This window comes from Squalius cephalus, assembly GCF_949319135.1.
Source record: "Squalius cephalus genome assembly, chromosome: 11".
Classification (NCBI taxonomy): Eukaryota; Metazoa; Chordata; class Actinopteri; order Cypriniformes; family Leuciscidae; genus Squalius; species Squalius cephalus.
In genome coordinates, this window is record NC_137132.1 from 38,155,840 (window position 1) to 38,180,839 (window position 25,000).

The following is a 25,000-nucleotide window of genomic DNA, read 5'->3' on the forward strand; positions in this document are numbered from 1 at the left end:
AAGCTTGAGTTTGTGTAGTTCAGCAAACTGACACAGACTTCAGAATATTCGGAGATTCATCATGGAAATCCTCGGATCTCTAGTTCAGTGTGATCCAGATATATCTGAAAGTGTGTGAGTAAGTTTGTGTTTAGTCCAGTAATTCCCAGCCGCTGATTGAGAACTGTTGAGTGAGTGAAGGATTTGTGTGTGAAATCTGCGTACAAACATTTTCATGAACAAATCATGATTCATACATTTTATTCTAAATATACGAAAAAATGTAGGAACCACTCGTACGCAAAAATCACATACTGGGTGATATTATAAACGTGTTAAAATTAAATTTTATTCATCCATATTTCATCTTAATATATTTGAATCATTCATCAGTGCTTTTTGTGCTGATGAACATAAAGAGTGTTCGTCTCAGTGAAACACAGCGAGCTCCCGAGAGACGCAGCTGATCCTTCACCTGATGGTGTTGCTGTTGAGTTACTTCAGATAAATGACAGATATAAACATCAAATTCAGAATGTTTCTTTTGATAATTCTCTCTTGAAAGAAAGCTTATAGGGTGACATCATCCTTCAGCAATACACACACTCACACACGCGCACACACACACACACACACACACACACACACACACACACACACACACACACACATTCTTGTACATCTATCTTTATGAGGACATTCATTGACACAATGCAATCTCTAGCCGCTTACCCTAACTTTACCCGTCACAACTAAGTGCCTAACCCGACCCCTGACCCTAAACCGACCCTTAACCTCATTATAACCTTATCCCTAAAACCAAGTCTTGACCCTCGAACAGGCCTTTAAAGGCTCTCAGAGACTGAGGACCGGCCAACATGTCCTCACTTTACTCTCTCTGTCCTCACTCCAGTGGTCTAAAACTCAAACTGGTCCTCACAAAGATAGTTGTACATGTACACACACACACACACACACACACACACACACACACATGTTGAAGTTGCTCTGCTGAAGAAGCTTTTTTTACAGTGTTCCCTCATTATTTCCACCTCTGTTGTTTTGCCTCCTGCTGTGAGTGTAGTTAAATATTCATGACCGAGCACTGTGGAAATGTCACTCGTCTAAAAGCGGCTCTTCCCCGCGGATCACACTGAGAGAACAACACAGGAGACCAGTACTCGCGTCTGAGAGAGAGAAACACTGCACCAGCCGCTACAGCGAACCGCCATCAGTACTAGAGCTCAGAGACTCTGATGAAGAACGCTTTTAGGGATCAGATCACAGGTAGTCAGCACACAGGTGGAAATACACTGTAAATAAATGATACTTCAAATAAATAAAACAAAGATTATTGGAGTAAGTTTTACTAGAAAATATTCATTCAAGTCTTTCAACATTTTACGTTTAATTCAATGTGTTCCTTGTTGTTTCTTTTTAATTCTTTGAAACTTGCTAGCCTTTTTATTTATTAGTGAAAATTGTGAGACTGGAATAGCGAACTTCATCCATCTCGTTTACACTTCACTTCTGTTGTCACACACGTTCTGTCAGAATAAAACAGTCAAACAGATTTATACTCCTACCAAAATAGGAGCCCACAACACAGTTCATTCATGAACACAACATTTCCCCCTTTTTAGAAAACAGAATAGAACATCAGATTTAAGTGACATAGTCCTTCAACCAAATAGACTTCCGATCATCTCTTCTAGGTGTAGTGAGCAGTGTTTTGAACTGGTGTAGTGAACCGGGAACACTTCCCATAAATCTTCCCAAAATTTATAAGGAAACACCAGTACTTTGTTTAGGCTTGGTTTGTAGAGAATTCCAAACCTGCATATATTCAAACGCACATAACTATAGAACCAGTTCTTAATGCGCATCTGAACGCCATCAGTGTTTCTCACAGGTTCGCGTTTAAAGTCTGTGTAGAGAGAATGGTGTCGTCTTAGCGGCCCCTAATTTAATAACAAATGATCGTTGCGACGGAAGCGAATCAATCAAAACTAACTTTAGCTGGAAAATAACTTTATTAAAGAACCGCTATAAAGCCAAAACAATCTCTGTTACCTTAAATTATACGTTTATCTCAGTAAAGCTGCTTTGAAACAATCTCCATTGTTAAAAGCGCTATATAAATGAAGATGACTTGACTTGTTTTCAGCCAGAGTTGTTGGTGTGCATGAAAATGCATTGATATGGGAAGTATTCCATGTCTGTCCATGACTAAAAATGTATGTACTGACCCGTGTGATCGGTGTGTCCCTTAGGAGCATACTAGGGGTTCTGTACCCTCACTTTATCCCCCTCATGGAAACAGGGAGTACAAGCACCACTCTTAGCATCAGTGCACTTTTCCTTTTTGTGTTGCAGTAACCCTTTGGTGAACAGTGTATACATGAGCATATGGCAAAATAGCAAAAGTGCATTGTTTGCATTTGCCTGCCCTTGAGGAGCTGAAGGGTGGAGTACCAGTTGAGGCATGGGGTACAGCTGCAAGAAGTCAGTTACCACAGGTTTCCATGCCTGGTGTTGCTGGATGGCCATTTGGATATTTGTGTTTGAGCACACGGTTAAACCTCTCTACAGCTCCATTAGCTGCCGGGTAGTAGAGAGAGCCGTTATCAGTAACTATACTCAATGGATTTGCATGGAGGCTGAAGACTGATGACAGAAACAAAACCACAGGATCCATAGTGACGGTGTGAGTAAAGGAGACCTCAGGCCATTTGCTGCAATAATTATAATGTCATGAGATCGGCTGAGATGTCGATTATTAATCGTGTTTTACCTGAATATTTCCTGGTAGCCACTCCAATAGGGCTGATATGGAAACATCCGAAAGGTGGAACGTTAAAAGGGCCGATCATAAAGCCTGATTCGATTTCTTTTTTGATTAGATTTGTAACTGCGGGATGTAACTTCTTGCCTGTGAAGAATCTGGACAGGGGGAATTGAAGGGTTTATCAGGGGACAGATCAGGGGATCCATGTCTAAAGCCCCCTAGTAAGGGCACTGATTCCACTGAGCTACGTGGACGGCACATTTGGCTGAGAAAAGATTGTGATGCATGTTAAAGTGAGTTCCTCCGTACGATAGTGCGAGTTCTGCGATTATCGCGAGATAATCATTCAGTTCTCGTCTCCTGTGTGGAAGTGCAGCGCAAATGATTTCGCTGTAAAGACTGAAAGCAATAGAAAATTCTATTGAATAGAAAATTTGGTTTTATGTGCGGGATGGGTTTTGTGTTGTATATTTAAGGGTGGCTGCAAAAACAGTTGATTTGGCGACTTGAGGCGAAAGGAGGAAGTAATGATAGTGGGGAAGATGAGTCGATGTCGACATCTGTGAGGATCTGTGCTCTGATGTTGCTGGCGACGGGGTTGTTCCAGGGCTGTTGTGTTCGGTGGGATGGGCATCGGTGTTGCGGAAAACAGAGTAAAGGGGGATTTAGCTTGTGGGAGAGTGTAAGGAGGAATAAAGGCCGGGGTCGCTTGCGGAGGCAGCCTCGCGCTTGGGTCGACCCCTGGAGCCTGGGGAGGGACAAAAAGAGTGGGAAAAAGGGAGCTGGGGAAGAAAATGGGGGAAAGCTGCGTTATAGCTCGGTGGAGCGAAGAGAAGATTGAGGCCTGGCAGCGGGGGAATCTGGGGCGCGCTGAAGGCCTGACTCCCGCAGAAGAACCGATCTTACGAAGGAGGGAGACAATGATTTTTGAGAGCATGGGTTCGGGGCCTTGCAATTCTTTCTCGCTTTGTTAGCGGCTTTGGAAGGTGGAGTGGATTTTGGGGATGAAAATGCTGACTGAAGTGAAACATACAGGTTGTATAGCTCTGCTTTGTTCATCTGCTCAGCTGGGGAAGAGGAAGGTTTGCTGTCACAACAGTCAGGCTGGTGAAACATTCAAAAACCCAGATTGTCAGTGAATGTTTCCCTACATGACTAGTCAGTTCCTGCTGTGTTCTTCATTGTGGACAAAGAGACACCACTCATGGGGAGGGACCTAATGTCTGCACTGCATGAGAGGATTGAAAACAATCAAGTCCTGCCTCCTAATGGCCTTCCTGTTCCGGCTTCTCCTGTGCCAGTCTTGTGCTGAGTCAACTGAGTTTGGATGTGCTAACAACTTTATACGCCATGTAAAGCTGGATGAAGTGGTCACAACTGTTGCTAGCAGTTGTCATGATCCTTACGGATTGGCTTCAGCACCTTCTGCATTTCAGAAGATGATGATCATCATCCTGACTGGTTTGTCAGGGGTTGAAAATTACCTGGACAACATTATCATCCACGGACAAGACATGTCCAACGGCTTACAGCTCCTGTTGATGAAGTTTATGAGGAGTTTGTCGCTTTCCTATCTGCCGCCTGTAATTCTCTGTCTGCTGCAGATGTTGATGCTGAATGTGCTTCTTGTCCTCATTGGTTGCCTTCCTTCACCCAAGGGACTGGAAGCTGAGTCGTTGCCATACTATAAACTGACAGGAACTGTCTGTTAAGGACACCTTCGTCTTCCGAAGCTCACGGCTGATTGCAGCTGCTGCTCTTCGATCTGTGCTGGACTCCACAGCGCACAAAGGACATCAGGGAGAGGTGAGAACCAAACAACGCCTTTGTGATCTCTATTGGTGGTCAGGGACGGATGCTCAGGTTCATGATGCTGTCCGTTCCTGCCACGTGTGTCAGCTCAATGACAAAACTGTCAAGTCACACCTGCTCCTCTCCAGCTGGTGCCGCTGCCAGATGGACCATGGCACAATTCTCCGTTCCCAAGCATAAACAGCCTTATCTCTCTCTTGAAGAATTTTCTCTTCATTACCACAACAAGCAATAACCTTGATTAAAAACACCGGGCGCGGTGCTTGCCTCACAAAGGTCGACATCACTTCTGCATTTAAAGTGATGCCCATTCACCCAGATTATATTCAGCGTACGCTGGCACGGAAAATTTTACGTTACGTTTGGCTGTAAAAGCAGCCCAAAATTGTTCAACATGTTTTCATAAGCTATTTGCTGGATTCTCTCTAACAATCATGCAATTCCTTATGTTTTCACCTTGACGATTTCTTAATCATCTCGCCTCCCAACGACATTCCAGCCGTGCATCTTCTCACAGTCCTGAAGGTTTTTGCCGAGCTACAATCTACTACTATTCAGCTACTATGTTAGCTTTTGCTAAGTGCCAGTGAAGCAGTCCAGCTCTCCGTCTTTCATCTGGCCAGGCGTCCTTAGTCGTGCCCAGCGTTTTAAGTGATGTATTGATCAATTAACTGTATTTAGACCGTTTCTGCCTTAAGATTGTGGCATTATTGTGTTTTATACAATGCACACACATATTTCTGGAGCACTTCCAGGTCCTGCACACACACACACACACACACACACACACCTCCTCAGATGTGTTCAGGAACACTAATGTCTAGTATCTCATGCGCATCAGTTACTGATACACAGACGGAATCAGAAAGCAAATGTCTTCAGATGACATCAGAAACAGTGATGTCATCCTCTTGTGTTTAAAGACAGTGATGACCTCACATTTCACACACACACACACACATGCTGCTTTCTGACGGCTCATAATCCAGAGAGAGAGAAAGAGGCGATTATCCTCTGTCCTTCGTGTCTCATGAAAGGGATTTGACAATCACTTCCTGGCCAGAGAACAGTCAGATGAGCTGAGCACTAATGCACTATTAAACTGATGTCATCTGTGCTCTACTGTACATTACTGTTTCACTTTCCTTCAGCCACCGTCAGCTGGAACCCTGCAGGTACATGAGCCTGATCACTCTGTCAGTCATCTTTAACTCTGAGTTAATGTGTTCCTTGGTCATCATCTTCAGAGGTTCACGCGCTCATACTTTTGGTAATAATAACAAGAGGCTAACAAGACACAGGTGTGGGTAATCAATAACCATGGAAACAAACAAGGGTGACTAAGAAACATAGTAAAATATTTGAAATGATTTCAATACTCATTTTCCACAGTATCGGTGCACTCTGCACTTTCTTACTCGCTCTTCTCTTCGCTCAAGGGTTTAACTCTTGCAAGTGAAGAAATTACATTTATTGCAATTTAACTGTGAAGTAAAATAGCTTACTTAGTTACTACGGAATGTTCATGTTTACAGTGCAGTGCTAATATAGTAGTAATATATAACTATCTTGCAATAATAATAATAATCTATATTAATATTATTATACAGCAGAGTTTAAGTGGACAAGACAAACAATCAAAAGTAAAATAATTTACTGTTTTTTGACAATTTTTACATGTGGTATTGTAAATGGTATTGAATATCAATATTTTCTAAGGTATTGTATCAAAGTTAGATATTCCTGTATCGTGACAACAGTAATCTGCTCTCAGACACTGAAACTAAACCCAACACATGGAAGCTTCTGCACACCTTACGCTTATGAATATTTAATGAGGCAAGCACTCTTTATGATTGGTTGATGACTCTTATAAAACGATCTAGCCGTATTCAGAGATTATGGGGGTGCGGTGAATGTGGTGTGTGTGTGTGTGTGTGTGTGTGTGTGTGTGTGTGTGTGTGTGTGTGTGTGTGTGTGTGTGTGTGAGTGAGTGAGGAGAGAGTTAATCTGGTTCACTGAGGGCCAGATGGCACGGACAGATTAAACTCCCTCCTGTTTATCCTGCACTTCTCCAAGAGAAAGCCTCACATTTGTGACTCCGTCCAGACTGAGGAATCGATTTATGAAGTACATTTCTGTAGGATCTGAAATGCTACAGTATTTGAATATTTAGTATATTTAAGCTTCTCCTGTGAAAAAGAAGTGCACTATTGAATGTGCATAGGCACTTTAGTGTACTTAAAGAGAGCACACTTTTGCATTTTGCATCATCATGTTTTAATAATCTTTTGTCGAGCTCTAAAGAAGTGCACTTATTTTGATGCTGACTAACACTGAAGCACCTGTGAAGTACTTGACTGTAATTTAACTGTTATTCAATATTACATTTACTTAATATATTTCAAATGTACTAAACTGCACCTTTATCATTATAAATGTGTAATTACAAATATCTTTTTGAATACATGACATGAAGAACACAAGAAGAAGACACAAGGAATCACATTGGAGTATATATTATTTTATCATAATCAAAGACAATAGAAGCAATTATGAGATGACATATAAATATGTGCTTAAGTCCTACGCTCTAATTGATACAGTATGTCAACTAAAATATAAATATAAAGATATAGTTTTCAAAAATGTCATTTTATCAAAATGTGTATATACAGGCAAGGAGAAGTAGGAAACACAGCAGGACACATGCAACTAAACAGCATCAGAACCGGAGGAGAGAAATCATTTACTGAAGTTACTGGACAGATGCAGGTGTGTGTGGGGAAGTGTGTGTATTGACACATAGTAACAGTTGGCATCAGCTGTTCTGTTCGTTGTTAAAGTTGTTTTAGTTTGTAAATGAAGGACCCAAACAGCACCTGTTCTGTGTAAGTGAGTGTGCTAAACATTGAGGACGTCTTGTGTGTGTGTGTGTGTGTGTGTGTGTGTGTGTGTGTGTGTGTGTGTGTGTGTGTGTGTGTCCGTGTGTGTGTGTCCACTTTCTGTTTGTCTTGGGCTGCTGGAATGTGTGAAGAGTTGACAGGGAAACACAAGAGTGTTTCAGCTCGTCTGCTCTGGTCTCAGGAATGCAGGAATGTGCCACAGAAAGGCTCTTTTCTTCACAGGCTCTCCTCCCACTGCTTTCTTTACTCGCTCTCCTTTTATCCCTCTCTCTCTCTCTCTCTCTCTCTCTCTCAATGCGTGGGATGTTCCCTCCCCCGCTCTGCTCTGAAAGCTCACTCCTCCCTCCCTCTCTCTCTTTTATCTCTGGCTCCGCCCCCATCCCCCGTCCCTCTGTGCTGCCATCTGATTGGTCAGCGGCGAGAAGCCCCGCCCACTTCTCCTTCTCCAGTCCTGTGTCTCCCAGAGCCCCACCCTCGTTCCCGATCGTGTCTTTCCCTCATCGTGTGCAAAGACCAGAGACGTCAAGGTGGTGTGAGAGAGAGAGAGAGAGAGAGAGAGAGAGAGAGACACTCTGTTGTTGGGTGGGTTGGGTGGGACTCCTGGTCTCCAGTGCGTGTGTTTCTCCTGTGGATCCGGATGATGCTGTGAGAGATGGTGCACCAGGACAGCGGCTCCTATCAGGTATGAGGGAACCGGATCTCTGTGATCTCTCGCTTGTTTCTCCTAGATCCAGATCAAACAGAGACTTGGGCTCAGATGTTTCTCCTGAGAGATGTTGAGACGTGCGTGTCCTCCAGGGTTTCTCAGCGTCGTCTCAGACTGTGCTCAGATTTGCGATCTCAATACGAGCTGAAAGATTTATGATCACATGACCTGAGCTGCTCTCCACAGTCTCTCACGGGGCGTTTGTTCAGGTCTGTTTTCATCGCTGTTTATTTCAGGAGAAACATCTGAGACTGAACCCTCCCCGAGATCCGCATGCAGTCGTACGATCTGTGAAAGACGAGCTCTGAGAAATGCCTTTATCTTCTGGGAACAGAGGCTTTCATTGTGGATCGCTGAGATCTCGCTCAGCTCTCAGATCAAATCAGTGCATGATGGTCAGATGTGCTCGCGTCACACATCATGAGCCTGAAGAGTGTGTGTGAACGTGTTCAGGTGAAGGGTTGTGTGTGTGTGTGTGTCGTCAGTAAATCACTCTCCTCATTGATTAAAGCCACAGACGCGTGAGCTGCTACTGTATTGTGGATATGTTCGCAGCTCAGAGACATGTTTAACACAGATCTGTGTGTTTATGATCAGTGTTGCTCTGATCACAGATTCATTCTGTCGGCATCTCTTTCATATCTGTGATGAAGATGAGGATGATGATGATGATGAGGATCTCAGACTCGTCTCTTATGCTGTGTTTGTTTGAGCCCAGCAGACAATTGAATTCATATTCATATTCGTGTCTTGTAAGAGTGTGTGTGTGTTTATCTGATGGCGAGAGAGTCTGAAACACACAGGGAGACGTGGAGCAAGATCACTTTCCACAGGACGCAGTTTACACACACGTTTATTTCAGGAAAGAACAACCTCAGGGTTTAGAGTTTGAGAGAGAACGAGTTTAAAAGAGAACGTGAACGAGTGCCAAAGACTTTATGTGAAATAAACACATTATATTTAAACGCATACTTTCAATTAATAGAAATTAATACTTTTATACAGCAATTAAATTAAAAGTGACAGTAAAGACATTTAAAGATTTCTATTTCTAACAAATGCTGTTCTTTTGAACTTTCTATTCTTAAAAATATCCTGAAAAATAAAATGCATCAGTTTCCACAAACATTAGCTGTTTTCAACATTCTTAATAATCATAAATGTTGCTTGAGCATCAAATCCTCATATTAGAGTGATTTCTGAAGGATCATGTGACACTGAAGACTGGAGTAATGATGCTGAACATTCAGCTTTGATCACTTAAATTACACTTTACTATATATTCACATAGAAAACAGATGATTTACAATGTTATATTTCACTATTCTTACTGTATTTTTGATCAAACAAATGCAGCTCTGCATTGTATATATCCTTCAGTCCTGTAGCACGTGTGTTGGGTTGGGAGTAATAGTTTAACTATGTGCAAACAAGAAATATTTACATCTTTATCACTGCAAAACATGCTTTTCTTACTTAGTATTTTTGTCTTGTTTCCAGTCCAAATATCTAAAAATTCTTAAATCAAGATGCATTTACTAAAGTAGTAAAAGGCCATAAGATATTTTGTCTTGTTTTCTGGGGAAATAAATCTAAATTACGTGAGTTTTTGCTTAACAAGCACAATTATATGTCAATGGGGTAAGAAAATAATTTTGTTTCTGTTTGAATTAATTATTTTTCTCACCCCATTTACAGATAATTTTGCTTTTTTTTAAGCAACAAATCACTTATTTTGATTAATTCCCCCAGAAAACAAGACATAACATCTAACTCATCTAGTAAACTTTTAGATATTCGGACTGTAAACAAGACAAAAAAACGAAGTAAGAACAGCATGTTAGCAGCGTCCTCATAGGAGAGTAGAGATAGCGCAGGCCAGACTCGGATGAGCGGAAGGAAACAGGAATGACGAGCGGAAAGGAAACGAGAGACTGGAAGAACAGCAAGAGAGGAAACTAACCAGGAACACTGTGCTAATGAAGAGGATTTCTGAGCAGAGAGAGAGATTTAGATGAGCGCAGATTTATGACAGAATGATAGAGCTGAAGACTGCACAGGTGAGGAACACACAGAGGAAATGATGTGTGTGTGTGTGTGTGTGTGTGTGTGTGTGTGTGTGTGTGTGTGTGTGTGTGTGTGTGTGTGTGTGTGTGTGTGTGTGTGTGTGTGTGTGTGTGTGTTGGGGACGGGGCCCAATCCTCCAGGGGCCCCATGATTAGGCCGGTATCCAGGCAACCGCCCGCATGGAGACGACTGGTGCCGGCCTGTCTGTGTCTCCGCCTGAACACACACACACATACACACACACACACACACACACACAAACACACACACACACACACACATTATTTACACCTCACTGTTCCCTGCACAGCCTCACACACATTGTCTCTCTCATGTGTCTCTTGGCCTTCATTATTTACTCATAATGAGGATGTATCTGGCTGTATCTGTGTGTGTGTGTGTATGTGTGTGTGTGTGTGTGTGTGTGTGTGTGTGTGTGTGTGTGTGTGTGTGTGTGTGTGTGTGGATGACCAAACCTGCAAACTGAAACATGAATGAATTGATTCACAAAATGTATTCCAATACATATATATTGCTGCATTTCTTCCATGATATTGAGGGTGTGTCTGTTCAGATCCATTCATTGAGTCTCAGAATGAGCAGTTTATCACAGAAACACATCAATAGGGATATGGATATTTAATAATAATAAAATAATACAGAAACAAATAGATCTAAGAATGAATACAGAAATAAACAAATCAAAGAAAAACTCATGTAATAAATGCATAGAGAAAGAGTGAGTTGAGTGGTTAAAGGAGAGGTGTATTGTTGCTCGTGTGGTTGACGTTAGCGGTGTGATCTGATGTATTGTGATGTGATCTGTGAATGTGTGTGTCTTGACATGTCAGTAGTGCAGTGGACACGCAGAAACAGAGAGACAGTAGAGAGTGCGCGGGTATTTCCTATTTATTTTATTTGTTTTATACTTAATTTGTTTAGTATTTATTTATTTTATAAGTAATTAAATTCAATATTGTGCCTTGTTAGATTATAAAAGTTTAAAGTCCCCGTGAACCGGAAGTTGCAAACAACTTTTCTCCTGTGTGTGTGTGTGTGTGTGTGTGTGTGTGTGTGGGTGTGTGTTTATAATGATGAAACATATTTAAGATGAAATATGCATGTATGAAATTTCATCTTAACACGTTGATAAGATCACCCAGTGTGTGATTTTTGTATGTTCCTACATTGTTTCATAAGTTTAGAATAAAATTTAGAACTGAAGTTATTGATTGATGAATCATGATTTGTTCATGAAAACGTTCGTACGCAGATTTCATGCTCAAATCTTTGTGTACCAAGTGTTAGTGAATGAGAATAAAATGATCTCCGAATGCAACGTCATGAACTGACTCCATATGAGGAAATATCATGAACTTGTAATTTCAATGATAACTTGGGATAAAAAAATTATCCGTGAATTTATATGGAAACAAGCTTTGGGAGCTTTCCATCTTTACTCTCCTCATGTTACGTTGCATTCGGAGATCGACTACTTTTGACTGACAAAATTCCAGCCTCCGGAAACACTACCTGATAAAGTGAGTCGTACAAAACCTTTCTTTTTCGTAAACTCTGTGTACACAAACACTGTTCTCAGTGCTGGAGTTCATGTGTAGAGCCCCTGGTGAGACTTCCAGCACAGTTTCATGTTGTGTCGAGTCTTCTTAGTGTTTTAAAATAGTGATTTTGATGCTATAATAGAAGTGCCCCATTCACTCCCATTCAAAAGACATTTTGACCTAAAACAAAAATACGGTCAATCTTAAAAGTGGCGTTTCCAATCTAATTATGCTTTTACACGAAAGTTTGACTCGGGTAGATTAACAAAAAGAGCCTAGGTTAAATTTTGGCGAGAGTTACCCTTTAAGCCCAGTGTTGTGTTCTGGTCATTGTCCGTTATCATCGTGATATGCTTGGTTGTTCTGTTAATTTCAAAGAGTGTTGAGTGTTTTGTCTCGTTTAAGTTCTTGTAAATAAAGTTAAGCTGCTGCAATTAAATCCATTCACCTCATCTTTGCAACCCAGCTGTGACAGAATAACGGACCATACATTCAATTCACGTTTATTTGTATAGCGCTTTTCACAATACACATCCCAAGATAAAACAGAAGCAAATAGAAAATAATTAGTGTAGCTGCTGTTCATAACATGTGCATTTGATCTGATATAACTGTATACGCTTAGGAGATACATAAAATGAATGCTAGGCTACATTAATTACATGTATTCATTACATGAATCTAACGGCAGTGAAAAGAATCCTCCTCCTTCAGTCCCTAGCACACACAGGTATTTCTGGACCTTTGCCATCGCATCCATTATGATGAAGACCGCCTGTGTGTGCTTTCCCGGACAAGCCTTAATGTGAAGATGAGAGCATGCTTGCCCAGAAACAAGCCTTTAGGGACTTTCATGGAGGATGTGGAGTAGGTACTCCTCCACAGCGGTTCCCCCTTCACGATCCACAGCCATCAGCAACGGGGAAGCCTGGGCCCACCGCAGACACGGAGCCAGAGCGACAGCAGGACTGAGCCCAGGATCGTCCCAGAGCCCAACGGATCGTCTGACCAGGTGTGTGAGCCAGCAACATCGCCTGTGCTCCTGGGATTACTGGTGGGGTATGAGGGAATGTCGTGGAGCCCAACCCCCTCAACAACAGCTGACGAACTGCTCATAGACTGGGAGAGCGAGTGTATAGTGCCATTTATGTCCCCGAGCCAGTCCCTGTTATCTGCACTGAACCCTTAGTTTTGATGTTCCCGCCCTGCCTCCCGCTCCCACCTCTGCCTGTATTGTGTAAAGTCCTGAATAAAATGTGTGTACTGTTTCGTCCTGTCAAGCCTGTCTGTTCACTCCCACCTGCTCTGCCAAGTCCTCCAGCCCTTCAGCTCCTGTCCAAGTAACCAAAGATCTGCCTAAGTCTGAGAATTCGTCAGTGCAGCCCTGGATGGTCAAGCCAGTAGCTCCAGCCAGGACCTCCGTGACTGACACTCCTAGGCCTGTCGAGCAGTTGGCTCCCTCGACTCCACCTGGAACCATCGTCCCCTCGGCTCCACCATGGCTCCTCCCTCCCTCGACTCCACCTGGAACTGTCGTCCCCTCGGCTCCACCATGGCTCCTCCCTCCCTCGACTCCACCTGGAACCATCGTCCCCTTGGCTCCACCATGGTTCCTCCCTCCCTCGACTCCACCTCCTCCCTCCCTCGACTCCACCTGGAACTGTCGTCCCCTCGGCTCCACCATGGCTCCTCCCTCCCTCGACTCCACCTGGAACCATCGTCCCCTTGGCTCCACCATAGTTCCTCCCTCCCTCCCTCGACTCCACCTCCTCCCTCCCTCGACTCCACCTGGAACCATCGTCCCCTCGGCTTCACAATGGCTCCTCCCTCCCTCAAATCAACCTAGAACCCCCCCCCTAATGTCAGGGCTATGTTTTGTTTTCCTGTGTTTGGTGCATGTTTCCTTTGTTCTGTTTTTTTTGTGTGTTTGTATTAATTACCATGCTTTTGCATTGGTTACTGATTCAATTACACCTACGGTTAATTAATTTGGTCAATTTAAGCCCGTTGCTTTGTTCTGGTTATTGTCCGTTATCGTCGCGATATGCTTGGTTGTTCTGTTAATGTCGAAGAGTGTTGAGTGTTTTGTTTCTTCTAAGTTCTTGTAAATAAAGTTAAGCTACTGCAATTAGATCCATTCACCTCATCTTTGCAACCCAGCTGTGACAATTTTTTTGGGACTATTTTATGTGGTGAAATAGCTAAAACAGACAATATTGACGAGTATAAGAGAATCTCACACAGGATTTTTTTTTTTGCTCCATATATTGCATTTTGAGGTCATTCTAACTGAATACTGCTGATCTACATCATTTTAGTTTTTGCTAAAGGAATGACACTCAATAATAGGGCTGGGAGAAAAAAATCGATTCACCTAGCTATCGATTCACCTTTAAACCTTTGACAAAATCATATCACAACATTCAGATCTGTTGCCGCTGACCTGGAGAGAGTCGTCATGAAACAGCTTCACAAACAGTCTTTAACCTCATAGTATCATTATTTCTGTGATACAATAGTTCAAATTATCAAATAATGTACTTGGATGAAAGATTAAGGTTAAAATCTAAACACTGGTGATGTCTACAATATTGATCAAAATAGAGTAAATCAGCTTTTGATAGAAACTTGGTGCTTAAAATAACACATTTATCGATTACATTGTTTCGCCACTAGGTGGCGACAAGTGACTATTAAAATTGTTATTGAATCATTTATTAAAGAGAATGCAGGATTGTATGATGCTTCTGAAATAAAACTCAGAAAGATGTGATGAATTGTTTTTGTAAATATGACTCATCTTATACATCATGTTCAGTCTGTATAAGTGTATGATTTAACTTTTACCCATAGTCTAGCGTTAAAAAAATCACAATATATTGCAATATCGAATCTCAATACTTGTAGAATCGCAATTCTTAAAAAAATCGCAATACCCAAGTATCGTGACAGTATCGAATCGGGAGAAAAATAAATAAATAAATACTGTTAAAACAACAATTATGATGATACATATCGTGCAGTTGTCAATGCTTATATCTTAATGTTCACAATAACAGCTGTTGTCTATAACACTCAACATTATAATTGACTGTATAAAGAAGTTGCAGAAGATTTCATCTTTCCAGAAATTCTGTATGATTTTTCAACCATAAATCAATTCATTTTGAGCTGATGTAACTTTAGAGAGATACGAGGAGTCGTGATTGGCCTTCTCTGTGTTTTTATGTTTACGTAGATACTGTCCTGATTTCTCCAGTGAGTGTGATTTGCTGATTTACTAGTGTGTGTGTGTGTGTGTGTGTGTGTGTGTGTGTGTGTGTGTGTGTGTGTGTGACTCACAGAGGGTGAAGTCCCTGTAGTAGAGAGTGGGCTGTATATGTTTGGTCCAGGTAGGCGGACGTGGACGATACACTGGTGAGCCGGTTTAAATCCCCCATAATCCTCTGGGCTCAGCAGTGAATGTCGGTCACTTCCTGTGCTCTGATCCAGCAGAGAATGAGAGAGAAACACACAAAGCTGTCATTCTTGTGTCTGTGCCTACTTAAACATACTTTGTATATTATTGAACAATTATGTATTCCTTATTAACCATATTTTGATCTGATACTGTGAGTTAAACCTGGCAACAACAACAACAAAAACTCCTTTTGGGGATGTCTTCATTTGTAAAAAACAATGTAAAAATAAAGTAAATAAAGATCTTTTTGGTAAAAATGCAGAAAGATTTCTGTTAGGGTTAGTGTGTGTAGGTTATAGCATAACTAGCTGTATATTAAAAACATGTCCAGATTTACTCCAGTTATCGCTGGTGTACCGGATCTGCTCGCATTCACGGGATGAAATAATGAATGAATTTATTTTAATGAAATAACACATCACTTAAGTGTTCTTCAAGAGATCACATGTTCAGGACTGTTTCTTAACACACTTAAGTACACTTTTAAAAAGTCAACATCGTAGTAAAGTTCATTTTACATCATCATGTTTTAATAAGAAGAAGTGCACTTATTGTGATGCTGACTAACACTGAAGCACATGTGAAGTACTTGATTATAATTTGACCTGGTGTTTTAATCAATATTACATTGAAACTAAATTACAAATGTGTAATTGCAAATATATTTAAATACATGGCATACAAGTTTCAATTGAAATGACATTGAAGTATATTTTCAGTTTATCATAATTCCTTGTCAGTACATTCATCAGTACCATATTTCAAAGACAATATAAGTAATTATGAAATTACATATACCGATGTACTTAAAGTCAGTATGAAAGTGAAGTTGCGCTGGTCTTTTCTCCTCTACTGTGTCGTCTATCAGAGTGAAACGAATGTGGGCGGGGCTTGATTGTGTCTGTGGGGAATTGATTGGATGGTTGTGGTTTGCTATTGGCCGATCTCATGTGAGTGACAGGTTATAGCCCCGCCCTCATCATTAGAAAAGAGAAGAGATGCTGCAAGAGGAACTTATTCTGAGTCAAGATTATTAACACAATAATGATGTGCACAGATAAATTACATAAACAAATAAGAATTGTCCATTTTGATTTCATGGGGACTTTAAGTTCTCTAATGATTTGGAGATAATCTTCTGACTGTCCTGAGCAGATGTGTGTGTGTGTGTGTGTGTGTGTGTGTGTGTGTGTGTGTGTGTGTGTGTGTGTGTGTGTGTGTGTGTGTGTGTGTTTGTGTGTCCTGCTGTTAAACCTGTGTTTCCTCTGTGTGTGTGTGTGTGTGTGTGTGTGTGTGTGTGTGTGTGAGTGAGTGTGTGTGTGTGTGTCCTGCTGTTAAACCTGTGTTTCCTCTGTGTGTGTGTGTGTGTGTGTGTGTGTGTGTGTGTGTGTGTGTGTGTGTGATGATGCTGTGCTCTGTGTCTCGCTGCTGCCACCTGCTGGTCTGTGTGTGTCCTGCTGTTAAACCTGTGTTTCCTCTGTGTGTGTCTCAGGCCCAGAAGAATGAGCGCGAGTCGATCCGGCAGAAACTGGCGCTCGGGAGTTTCTTTGACGATGGGCCGGGCATCTACACCGGCTGCAGCAAGAGCGGCAAACCCAGCCTGTCCTCGCGGTCAGTGCCCCAACTATACCGGGGGGGGGGGGGGGGGGCTGGGGGTCATGCACGTGTCCTCTGGGGGGGGGGGGGGGGGGGGGCCAAAGGAGGACTTGCACTGACTTACAGAGATACAAGAACAGCTACAAGTGTATGCACTACTTGCTTTATGCAAGCACTATATGCTCTGTGTGTGTGTGTGTGCGTGTGTGTGTGTGTGTGTGTGTGTGTGTGTGAGATCTGCAGACAACGGGCCTTTTCTTCAACTTTCCCTGGCCGCAGTATGAGAGTCGGTGTCGCGGCGTCACGTTTCTGTGTTCACACACTCTCTCTATGAACTGAAGGGTTTCCCCCTCAGCGGCTCATCCCGACACACACACTCTTCCCAATAGGGAAGCAGCACACACACTTCAAACTTTAGCCTCAATCACTGCAGTCACTTTCTGTTTCACATGGCCGTGATGATGAGCACTTCTGGTCATTGTTTTGTCATGTTGACAGATTGTGATAATGCTGCCGTTATTACAGTAAACCATTAACACTGTGGCCCAGTTTACCCCCTCCACTGGATTCCAGTCCAGGGTCAACCTTACTTTTTGTTGAGCAATAAATAAATCCCATGTTCTTTACGGCGAGACACCAAACCATTGTTTTTCTGTCACTGGTCAAGTTAGAGTTTTTGCCTTCTTTCAGAGCAGTGGAAAGCAAACGTCCAAAACACACTTTTTAAAGTTTATTTTATTGCACTTTATCTATTTACGTCTGTAGATCTCAATTACAGTCTCTTTAAAAGTTCTGAGTAAGAAACACTTACACACACCAAACTGCACAGTTTTATTCCTCTCTATATTCTGACAGTCTCTTCATGCCATTCGTCTGGCTTATAGAACTTTTTATTCCCAACATGGTGAAAATGTCCTTTTTTTCCCCGTTGTTGACAGTATTTTTGTGATGTATGGGGTAATAAAAAGAGAAATGAAAAATCCCCTCTGTAAAAACCTCCAGTATGTAAACAAAATCAGACGTGAATTTACTGAAGCTTGTTTTCCGCCACAGAATAAAACTAAAAGTTTTGAAACTCCAGCTGATCAGTGTTTTCTGCTGGTTCATCTGTCTCAGTTCTGACCCCTCTCGCGGCTCGTACAGTTTCCACTGCTGTTTCAGTTTCTCCTGCGTTAAACTGATGATCCCAGCCTGACGGCACATGATGTGAAACTGATACTGTATACAGAGCTTTCCTGCCATTATTACATTTAAGAGCTATTTCTACCTGATTTAACCCATGTAAATGAGATTGGTTGGTGTAAACGGACATATATAGTGAAGTTTGACTTGAATAAGAGTTAAAGTGAACTAACTGAAGTGTCTTCGCAGGCTCCAGAGTGGCATGAACCTGCAGATCTGCTTCGTCAACGACAGCGGCAGCGACAAGGACAGCGACGCCGATGACAGCAAGACGGAGACCAGCCTGGACACGCCGCTGTCACCCATGGTACACACACACACACACACACATGTTTACTCTCGCCGCCTGTGTGTCACAGAGGTCACACAAACAAGTTTTGGAAACAGCCCCATCCAGAATGCCCCTGAATCTGGGATGTGGTTGAGAGCCATGGCTTCCCAGCAGTGATGGTTACAGTAACGTTACGCATGAGTCAGAGAGGGTCACGGGCCAGAGAAATGACCCCGCCAACACACACACACACACGCACACACACACACACACTGACCCTGACAACCATCCTCATCACATCAGCCTGAATCACACACACACTCGCACACACTGACCCTCATCAGCCTGAATCATTACAGACCACATGTGTGGATCCCCGCTGGACACTCAAACACACACACACACACACACACACGACGTGTGGATCCCCCCTGGACACTCACACACAAACACACACACACACACACACACACACACACGACATGTGGATCCACCCTAGACACTCACACACAAACACACACACACAAACACACACGCACACACACACGACGTGTGGATCCCCCCTGGACAATCACACACACACAAACACACACACACACACACACACACACACACACACACACACACACACACGACATGTGTGGCTCCCCCCTGGACACTCACACACACACACACACACACACACACACACACACACACACACACACACACAGACACACACACACACAGCACATGTGTGGATCCCCTCTGGACACACACACACACACACACACACACACACACACACACACACACACACGACGTGTGGATCCACCCTAGACACTCACACACAAACACACACACACAAACACACACGCACACACACACGACGTGTGGATCCCCCCTGGACAATCACACACACACAAACACACACACACACACACACACACACACACACACACACACACACACGACATGTGTGGTTCCCCCCTGGACACTCACACTCACTCACACACACACACACACACACACACACAGACACACACACAGCACATGTGTGGATCCCCTCTGGACACACACACACACACACACACACACACACACACACACACACACACGACATGTGTGGTTCCCCCCTGGACACTCACACTCACTCACACACACACACACACACACACACACAGACACACACACAGCACATGTGTGGATCCCCTCTGGACACACACACACACACACACACACACACACACACACACACACACACTCACTCATTCTTCTACATCGATTTTGGTGAGAACATATATTGACACAATGCACCGAGACAGCCATGTATATGGCAAGCCGTTTTAACTTTTATTCATTTCCAGGATATTAATTCTTGATATCAACTATTCAATTTCACTCGTTAAAATGATAGTTATTGATATCAGGAATTAGATTACTACTAGTAACAATCCTAATTCTAGATATCAAGAATTGAATTTCAATTAATTAAAATTATGAATATACATATCAGCTTTGTATTTCTTACTAGTAGAAATATCATTTTTAATATCAATAATTACATTGTTACTAGCAAAAATGTGAATTCCTGATATCAAGATTTATGTGGTTACTTGTAAAAATGTTAATCTCAGATATCTGAAAATGTATTTCTAATATCAATATAATTTCAGATATCTAAAATGGCTTTCTTACTAGTAACAATCACATTCATGATATCAGAAATGAACATTGTCACTAGTGAAAATTGAATTCTTGATATCAAAAATAAAGGTTTTTACTAGTAAGAATTTTATTTCTGATATGTGAAACTGGAATTTCATCTAAGAAATCAACTCTTGATATCAACAACTGATTTTGAATGGCAGCCTATGGTGACATTTCACTAGTGAAAATACAATTACAGATATCAAGAATTACAGTTTTTACTATTTGAAATTCAATTCTTGATATCTAGAAATAACATTGTTACTAGTGGAAATATAATTCCTGATATCAATAACTATAATTTGAACTAGTGAAAATTGAATTGTTGATATCAAGGATTCATATCCTGGAAATGAATAAAAGTTAAAACGGCTTGCCATATACATGTACACTATATTGCCGAAAGTATTGGAACACTCCTCTAAATCATTGACTTCAGGTGTTCCAGTCACTTCCATGGCCACAGGTGTATAAATCAGACGCTTCTACAAGTATTTGTGAGAGAACGGGTTGCTCTCAGGAGCTCAGTGAACTCAAGCGTGGTGCTGTGATAGGTTGACACCTGTGCAATAAGTCCATTCGTGAAATTTCCTCACTACTAAATATTCCACGATGAACTTTTATTGGTATTATAACAAAATGGAAGCAAGTGGGAACAACAGAAACTCAGCCATGAAGTGGTAGACCACGTAAAACCACAGAGCGGGGTCAGCGCATGCTGAGGGTCACAGTGTGCAGATTTTGACAGCTTTCGGCAGTCAATAGCTACAGACCTCCAAACTCCATATGGCCTTCAGGTTAGCTCAAGAACAGTGCGTAGAGCTTCATGGTTGTTTGGCTTGACCCCTGAAATCCAGTGAAAGGAACTCTTAATGCTTCAGCATACCAAGACATTTTTGACAATTTCATGCTCCACTTTGTGGGAACAGTTTGGGAATATTCCGGTTCCAGCATGACTGCCACCAGTGCACAAAGCAGGACCATAAAGGCATGGATGAGGAGTTTGGTGTGGACTGGCCTGCATAGAGTCCTGACCTCAACCCAATAGAACAGCTTTGGGATGAATTAGAGCGGAGACTGCGAGCCAGGCCTTCTCGTCCAACATCAGTCCCTGAACTCACAAATGCACTTCTAGAAGAATAGTTAAAAATTCCTATGAACACACTCCTAAACCTAGTGGAAAGTCTTCCCAGAAGAGTTGAAGCTGGTATAATGGCAAAGGGTGGGCCAACTCCATATTAAACCCTACGGATCAGGAACAGGATGTCATTAAAGTTCAATTTGCCAAAACTTTTGGCAATATGATGTAGTGTCGGCCCAGATCCGGCCCACATCCGGTACACTTGGATTCCACACGGCCCAGACGTTGGCCGGATCTGGGATCTGGGCATTGGACCGGATTGCTTTTGTAGTGTAAACGCTCATGTGTTAATTCACCCGTCACCAATTTAAACAGACCCTCCTCTCGGTGAAATCAGGACAGGAGTGGTTGAAAGTTGACAGAAGAGACGGCTTAAAACACAAGGTGTAAATGGGAATGTGTCTCCCTCATCTACTTGTGATCCGATCCGTCAAAACACATCTTCAGATCAGGCCCACATCTGGGCAGTGTGGAATCCAAGTGTACCAGATGTGGGCCGGATCTGGGCCGACACTATGTTGCTGTGTGGGGACCGGCCAAAATGTCCTCACTTTACTCTCTTTGTCCTCACTCAAACCGGTCCTCACAAAGATAGTTGTACAAGTACACTCACACACACACAAATTCATGTTCATATTTCAACAAACTTTGGTTTGTTATGCTGTTTATATACTTTGTATTACATTCGGAAGTAACACACAGTTTGAGTAGTTTGCTGCCTGTGCTGCGGTCGGTCAGATGAAGAAGTGTCTGATCATCATCTTCTGTCCTCAGAGCAAGCAGAGCTCGTCCTACTCGGACAGAGACACCACGGAGGACGACTGCGAGTCTCTGGAGGACATGGACTTCCTGAGCCGGCAGAAGAAGCTGCAGGCCGAGGCCAAGCTGGCGCTCGCGATGGCCAAGCCCATGGCCAAGATGCAGGTGCAGGTGGAGAAGCAGAACCGCAAGAAGTCCCCGGTGGCAGACCTGGTATGTGCGACGGGAACTCCAGCGGTGTGTGTGTGTGTGTGTGAGAGAGAGAGAGAGCTGGAAAACAGAACATGTCAATGATTATGAAAGACTTCGGCCTTTCATTTCTCCAAAACTCAGAACAAATATTGTGCTAACTTTTTCTCAGTCAGCACAACAGTTATCAATCAAGACTAACCCTTGTGAAAAAGAAGTGTGCTTAGTTGCACTGAATCTTAAGAAGTATATTTTATAGGTATAATAAGATTTATATTTTTTAAATGTACTTGCAGATAATATAGTATTAATGAAATGAAAGGTCACTTCAAGAGATGACGTGTTCAGGGCTGCTTCTTCACATTGTAATTTCAAATGAAAAGTTTTACTTTAATGTACATTGTGTTTTAATAATCTTGTGTTGCGCTTTAAAGAAGATCCTGACTAACATACTAAAGCACATTTGAAGAACTGTAGTGTGTTATTTGATATTAAAGTACTTAAAGTGCTAAACTGGAATTTCATCATTACACGTGCAATTACAAATATTTAATTGCATGATATAAAAGTTTCAGTAGAAATGACATTGAAGCATATTTTAGTTTATCATAAATGCTTGTCGGAACATTCATCAGCACACTTTAACCATATTTTAAAGACAATAGAAGTGATTATGAAACTACATATAAAGATGATTGTAAGTCCTACTTCAGTTGATTAAAAAAGCCTTTCAAAGGTCAGACTTAAATTAAGTATGCTAAAGTGTTCTTCTTTTTCACAAGGGAAACCCAAAAATGAATAAAGCCCAACATTATTTCAATCTTGACACAGTAAGTGTGAAATCATGTCATTTAAATAAATTCTGCTAGTACGACTGGGTCATTATTATAATTATCTACAGTATAGAGTACAGTATATTAATAACTCATGGCAATTCCCTTTCATAAACCTGAGCGATCACATTGACGTCTTAGGGTTGGCTGGGTGTAGTCCGTGGTGTCGGGTGATGATCATGACACGCTTTAGGGGGTCTGGTTTTAAATCAGCAATGGTGATCTGACGCCAGTGACGTCTCGACACGTCACAGTCCGAGAACGCCTACGCTGCACCAGAGACCGGCTCTCCGTCTGTCACCTCTGAGCTGAAACCACACACACACACACGAGCAGGAACCAGCTGGAACACACTTCCTCTTCAGTCGAGGATTTCTCCTCTCTGCTTCCGCCCACAGTGAAACCGCACGAGTATGTCACACACACTCGCACTGATTTCTCTGCGCCGTGTCTTCCTCCACTGCACATATTTTAGTAGTAAGAACAAAACTGACTTCTGGCTATGTAAATTCCTAGGAAACACTCTTAAAGTGGGGCTTGTGATGCTGTTTCTCCTCACCAGTCAGTCAGAGGGGCAGCCCATGATTAGATCATCTCAAACTCATCACAGACCACACTAAACTCACTCTGGCTTCAGCCTTCATCATGTCACTTCATGCAGTGTTGAATCAGACTCCCTGTACAGTGAACCCAGTGACATAGTGTGTTGAACACCACTGGATCACTGGACCGAGCCGCCAGAATCCTCCACATCTGTCTCTGTCTGAGACTCACATGCTGCTTTTGCATCCTTCCAGTGGTTATAGATGAGAAGGTATCTCATAGATTGACGTCTTCTCATGCTGATTTCTGATTTTCATGTTGTAAACTATAACACCAGACGCTTCATATGGAAGCTTGTTTCCGCCACAGGCAATTGCAACTCACAATTCTGACTTTTTTCTCCCAATTGCATGATATAAAGTCAGAATTGTGTAATATAAAGTCACAATTTTATGTTATTAAGACAGAATTGCATGAAATAAAGTCACAATTGCGAGTTATAAAGTTAGAATTGCAAGATATAAAGTCGCAATTTGTAGATAATTAAGTTGCATTTATCTTAGTAAGGGATAATGTACATCCAGCCGGTTGTTATCTCAGAATAGACCCAACAGGGTGATCAGGATCAGGTCTTCATCAGCCTGAAGGGGGTTTATTCTGAGATAACACACACACACACACAAACCTGAAGGGGTTTATTCTGAGATAACACACACTCACACACACACACACACACACACACAAACCTGAAGGGGTTTATTCTGAGATAACACACACTCACACACACACACACAACACACACCTATCTTGCACCCAGCGCAATTGACTTTGTACACCGACGCATGTCTCATTCCTATTTTGCACCCGCGGACTTTTCCTTCCACAGACGCACGCCGGTAAATTAGGGAATGAACTTGCGCTCTCGGGGGCGGTTCAGTGAAAAGAGGAGGAGTGTTCCGGCGCAAACGTTCCCTGGTGCTATTTTGCAGTTTCAGAAAACAATTCCGCCACTGACCAGGAGAAACCTCGTCTAAAGTCAGCGGCGCATGTTATCCAGATGCTATTTTAAGGGCGCATACTTGGCCATATGTAGCGTGTGCACAACGCACATACACTTTGCTTCTCTCATCTAGACAGTTTTCATTTTTAGAAAATCATACATTATTACAAGGAAAAATATTCCACACAAGGGAAAACATTGTTGTGTCCATGAAGATGTGAAAAAATAGGCATAAATCTAGTTTACACATTTACCCAAATTATTATACGCCTGTTTAACCGAAGCTAATCTGGGTGTGTTTCTCCATCCCCAATGTCACTTCTCTGTGTTTTACGGCCCTGACGAGAACGCCGGTCTCCTCGGCTGTGAACCGCTCCTGGCAAATCCGCCGTTATAATAGCAATCCGCCATGGAACAAGCGCGCCTGCTCTTAAAGGGAATGTGAGATGACGCTCTGATTGGTTTATTTCACGTTACGCCCAAACCACACCTATGAATAATGAAGCGACTTCAGACC

General features: G+C 42.3%; 1 protein-coding gene across 4 annotated transcripts in view; it reads left to right on the plus strand.

Moving 5' to 3' along the window:
* schip1 (schwannomin interacting protein 1) overlaps window positions 1-25,000 on the plus strand; it is a 245,212-nt gene that overhangs the window by 213,688 nt on the left and 6,524 nt on the right. For 3 of the 4 annotated variants that reach the window (XM_079885695.1, XM_079885696.1, XM_079885698.1), the window contains 3 exons: window positions 16,773-16,891; window positions 18,248-18,365; window positions 21,934-22,131. In XM_079885695.1, coding sequence (XP_079741821.1) covers window positions 16,773-16,891; window positions 18,248-18,365; window positions 21,934-22,131 — 435 coding nt within the window. Of the gene's footprint in view, window positions 1-8,001; window positions 8,168-16,772; window positions 16,892-18,247; window positions 18,366-21,933; window positions 22,132-25,000 lie in introns of those variants that run through there. The other variant, XM_079885697.1, reaches the window with a different exon arrangement.